Consider the following 5614-nt stretch of genomic DNA (forward strand, 5'->3'; position numbering starts at 1 on the left):
TTTTCTTTTTCTTATCCTTGGCTAACTCCTTAGAGTTATCTTTCCTCTTTGAACTAGAGGCTCCTGGATTATCAACCTTGGTCGAGACGGTGCTTGTTGAGACAGTGCTGGGTTTATTTCCCGAGCCAGTCTTTAACAACTTCATCTCTTTTCTTGCTTCCTATTTTCCAACAAACACTTAAGCCCTTTCATTGAACTCAGTTATTTTTTTTACTAGGCGACCTTGTAGGTTATCCCATAGCTCACATTTAGCAGTGGAGAGATCAGTAGTGATCCCTGCAAGAAGAGCAGTAAGCTAGGTACTATCGTCTAGGTTTCTCACCCTCGCAGTAGCTGTTCTAAAATAACTTAAGTAGGCCTTAAGCGTCTCGCCCGGTTGCTGCTTTATGTTAGTGAGTGAGGACGCCTCGGGTTGCCTATCCCTTGTGGCCTGGAACTATTTTTTGAAGTCCTTAGACAAGTGTTTCCAAGAGGTGATTGAATGATGAGTAAATTTGTTGAACTAGCAGCTCCCTACTCCAACTAGCGAAGTGGGGAATAAAGTACAGCGTAGATTATTCGTAACATTGCTCGCTCGCATGATAGTATTGAAATTATTTAAATGCGAGACTGGATATGTGGTCCCATCATACGACGAGACGTGAGAGTTCTTGAATCCCTAGGGGAATGTAGTATTCATGATGTCTAGATGGAAAGGATCGAGCTCCTCATTTGAGTCGTATCTAGACTACTTTCCATGTTCCCCAACTTGATACCTCCTGAATTTATCCTTCAACTTATCATTTCGGAATTGGATAGGATCCTCTTACTTTTGACCGAGCTGTTGGCGAAGATCAGATTTTTTTTTGTTCAAGTGATTATGAAGGTCTCGTTGTTGCTGGTTATAGTTACTAACGGACCTCGTCCTACTCATGGACCTCGTCCTGCTCATGGATCTTGTCCTATTCATGGACCTCGTCCTTGAGTAACTTTGAGTTCTACTCGTGCCTGTAGTTTCTCGATTAGTATTGCGATGCGTTTCGTCTCCCCCTCGCGTTGATCGACTATGGGTTCTTGTGCAACCTGAGCTGACACTCGCCTCATCACGTCCCGTCCTTCTCCCTTGGGTATGGGTCGTTGCATGGCCCCTACAGGGGTTTGCACGTGCCCCTTCCGTATTGGTGCAAAAAGGATGTTGGCAATGTCTCGGTGGCAACCCACCTGTCCCAAGTTCAGTCCCGAGATTTCCCTTATTTTCACTGGGGATTTCCTGTTCCCTGGTCACGGGTCGCCTCCTATTCTCATTTCTGTGAGAAGGCTCCGGTTGGTCATTTGGTTGTTCATTCTCAGGGGGACCCTCAGTTTCCCCAGGTTGTTCTTCCTGAGTGTTCAGAGGATTCTCTTGAGTCATCTCTTGCCTTCTAGTTCGTGAACCGTGAGGTCTGCCTCGTGGTCTTCTCACTCCAAGATTGGGTTGGTTTTGGGTGTTGTTTTCCTGTGCCGCCCTGGCCGCGACTGCCTCCTGTTCCAACTTAACATTTTTTTCAGTTTCCCTCCTCTAGGTGGTGCTTGAGGTGGTGATTTTCCAACTCAACAACTGGCACGTATCTCGTGGGATCATAAGCACCATCATTTTCATATTCCATAGGTTGAGCATCCCTAACATTGGGTTCTTCATTCCCTGCTTCTGGGTTCTGACGATTTTCACACTGAGTCCTCCTTCAACGTGTGGACCGTGTATTTTGGCCACCTTCATATTGGGTCCTTCTGGAACGAGTGGTTCGAGTTGAACGTGAATTGGGAGGCCTCTGTGAGCCCATTGGCTCTTTTCCAGGACGGTGAGTTGTCTCTTCAAGATGAGTATCAACATTTTCTTCATTATCAGCCATGGATATAAGGTTTTTTTTTTGGTTAGGAGGGTTTTCTCTAAGCTTTTTTCACGAAGGCTGTCACTAAAAGCACCAAACTATTAATGCAAATTTTCGTTAAAGATATTAAAGCCTATTTCATGATTAATTTGCACAGAATTAATAGTGAAAGAAGAAGAAATAACACAGCTTTTTTTACGTAGTTTTACAGTTAAAATTCTACATAGTCCACGAGTCTATCTTGTTAGATTTCTCTGATACAAAACTGGGATTCTTTCGCTAAAGGTCTTTCCGTCCCTTTTTCGGTGTACTCTGCCCCTATTTATAGTTACAAAGGGAGAAAGTTAATTACAACCAGATTAATATTGCACAATAATATTCCCCTGAAATTATGAGATTTGATTACTTCCTACGTAAAATAAATGCGGTTATTATTTGAAAATCACACAACTGTGATTTATTCGCTTTTACTTGGTCAATGTTGACGTAGATTTAGGTACACTGCAAAATGTATCTTCGCTGGATCATCTCGCTGGGTTAGCAACAATAACCCTGACAGCGAGCTGAAGCTCTTCCCCTGTCTTTCCGTGGTTGATTATATAAATATCATTGTTTCTGCTATTGAAGACATAACGCTCCATCAGACAATCACAGTTCTTGGTGATAAGGTGAACTTCAGTAGCCAACATCATTTTAATGTCAACTTCTATCTGAGAGAGCTAACTCGACGGAGTAGTAGATCTCATTGAAAGATGTCTAGAGCTAATTAGTGAAGGTACCATGAGTATGCCTTCCCATAGCGAGATGGATGCCTCGCTATTTGTTGTTCGTAATCAACCAACTATTATGCTTAGTTTGTATAATGTATATTGTACGCTAAGTGTTCTAACAATCAACATGTCTCATCTCTACCTTCTTATACGTAGCGAGGTTGATGCCTCGCCTGGTATTATTTAGGCCACTCTTTTAATTGTGTCTTCTGATGTAGAATAGTTTCTCGTCAACGCATGAGGCAATAATTTGTATATCCTTATCTCGCTTAAGAATTTACAGTCAGCGAGTCATAAATATACTCTATCAGCATCGCATTTAATGAGTTATTCTATTTTAATATCATTTAATATAATTGCCATTATATTCGTTGATTCGTATTCTCCCAGGTTGACACGTGTCCTCCTCTGACGTACCAGCCGAATTTTGGGTATAACAATAACTAATTGTAACTAGCTACTAGTTATATAAGTTGCAATTAATTAACTAGTTTCTCACAACTAGTAACTAATTGTATCTAGTTACTAGTTATGTAAGTTGTAATCAATAAACTAGTTTCTTAGAATTAGTAACTAATAACTAGTTACTAGTTATAGAAGTTATAACTAATCATGTTATTATATTACCCATTCCAAATATTGATTAGTTTGTATTTTTTTCTTAAGAAAGCAAACGAGCATAGTAAAATAAGATGAAGATGAATGGGAGGATAATAATGGTGGCAATGAGGATGGCGATGATGAGAGGAATTTACAATACAATTCGACAAGCGATGATGTCTTAGATAATTTTGTAATCATCGTTGAATTTGCTATTATGAGATATTTTATGGTATGTTTGAAATTTATTATGTGACATTTTATTCATCCTTATAATTCTAAAGTATTATTTCAATATAGTTTTTAAGGCTTATACCTCAAGGCTTATTTACGTTATGTATAAATTAATTACCACACATATATGAATTTTACTAAAATTTAACACTTTATTTTTAATATTTATGTATTTTTAGTGAAATTTATCTTAATTCTATCAAAATTTTAGTAGCATAATGACTATAATCAGACAATTTTAAAAATTTTAAACATCCAAAATACACAAGACAATACAACACAAACAAAATAGTATTAATATACATATAATTCTACCAATCCGATCGCAGTACATGTATTAGCCTACTTCACTACAGATGAATATTTAAGATATTCAAATTCATCTAACATGCATATTATTCCACTCATTCAATCGCATTACAGTATATCACAGAACCTACTTCACTACAAATGAATATTTAAGATATTCAAACTCATCTACACATGCATATTATTCCACCCATCCGACTGTAGTATAATATATCACAGAACCTACTTCACTACGGATGAATATTTAAGATGTTCAAACTCTTCTCAGCATTGATAATTAACTAATAACAAAACTTAGTGAATGAATACATGTAGCTAGCTAAAAATCGATTAACACTAGATAAATTAGACCATTACAAATTACCTCACAACCTACAATATAATGATATACTATAAAATTAAAATTTTTATTATTTAACTACTTATTAGTTATATCATTTATGAGTAACTAGTTAGTAAAATTAATAAGGGGTTTTTTCATTAATGTACAACAAAAATTAATATATTACAAAAAATGTGCAAAAAAACTTAATTATAAAAACTCATACATTTTAATAACATATTTACTAATATTTAAATCATTCAATATAATATTTATTAAACTTACTATAAATATATATGTATTCATAATATTCTTTAAATGTGAATTATAAATTAAGGAGCTGTGTAGTCATTATAACATGTGACTTTAAACTTTATTATTTATGATATTATTGATTTGATACTTATAATAGTTACTAATATATGTATGAAAGAAGTATATGATGAAAAAAAAAATGAAATTTAAGAAGAAGACTAATTGTAGTAATTTAATTAAAAGAATTAAATTATATAAATTTATTATATTAATAAAATATTTTATTTATAATAATATCATTGTTATTGTTTAAATTATTATAATCTATAATTATAAATATAATAATGTACTATGTTTATTATAGTAATGTTTTAAATTGTTTTTAATAATAATATAACATGTTTATTTATAAAAATAAAAAATAAACACTTTTACACAAGAAACATGCTAAATATTTTTTGTTATTATAATATAAATGTTTATGATTTATTTTAGTGTGATTTATTGTATATTATGTTTATTTATAGTGTATTATTATAAAATATACGATTTATTACATATATAAGTTGTTTTATAAAAAATAAATAAACATGTTTAAAAATAAAATAAAATAAATAATAAACAGTTTAATATAATAAATATACTATTTTTTATGTATAGTATAAATGTTTATTATCAATTTTACTATAATTTATTATAAATATATGTTTATTTTAACAAAATATTTAATAAAAATAATAAACAATAATGTATTAATAATTTATATCTATGTTTATTTAAAATTAAGTAGAAAAAAACGCATATGTTCAAAAAATAAAATTAAATAAATAATAAACAGTTTAATATAATAAATATACTATTTTTTTTTTTTTTTGTATAGTATAAATGTTTATTATCCATTTTACTATAATTTATTATAACTATATATATATATTTATTTTTACAAAATATTTAATAAAAATAATAAACAATAATGTATTAATAATTTATATCTATATTTATTTAAAATTAAGTAAAAAAAAAAACGTATATTTTTACTAGTTATAAATATATTTTATATTTATAATTAATCTATATTTTTTTACGAATATATTTATCTTTATTATTTGATAAATCACATGTTTATTAAAAAAAAAATTTCATAAAATTAATTAAATATTTAGAATAATCATGATTATATATGTATTGATTTTGAAAAATATACCATGCAATTATTAAGATGGATTATAGATGTGATTTGTATGTGTAATACAAATTTTATTATTTATTAGTAATAT

At 31.2% G+C, this 5614-nt stretch overlaps 1 protein-coding gene across 1 annotated transcript; it reads right to left on the reverse strand.

The window, feature by feature from the left end:
- Positions 1-805: 805 nt before the first annotated feature.
- On the reverse strand, positions 806-1390 carry LOC115695160 (uncharacterized). Its single transcript, XM_030622250.1, has one exon. The coding sequence runs from the start codon at positions 1388-1390 to the stop codon at positions 806-808; it is 585 nt and encodes a 194-aa protein (XP_030478110.1).
- Positions 1391-5614: the final 4224 nt, after the last annotated feature.

The sequence above is a fragment of the Cannabis sativa genome, chromosome 6 (assembly GCF_029168945.1).
Source record: "Cannabis sativa cultivar Pink pepper isolate KNU-18-1 chromosome 6, ASM2916894v1, whole genome shotgun sequence".
NCBI lineage: Eukaryota > Viridiplantae > Streptophyta > Magnoliopsida > Rosales > Cannabaceae > Cannabis > Cannabis sativa.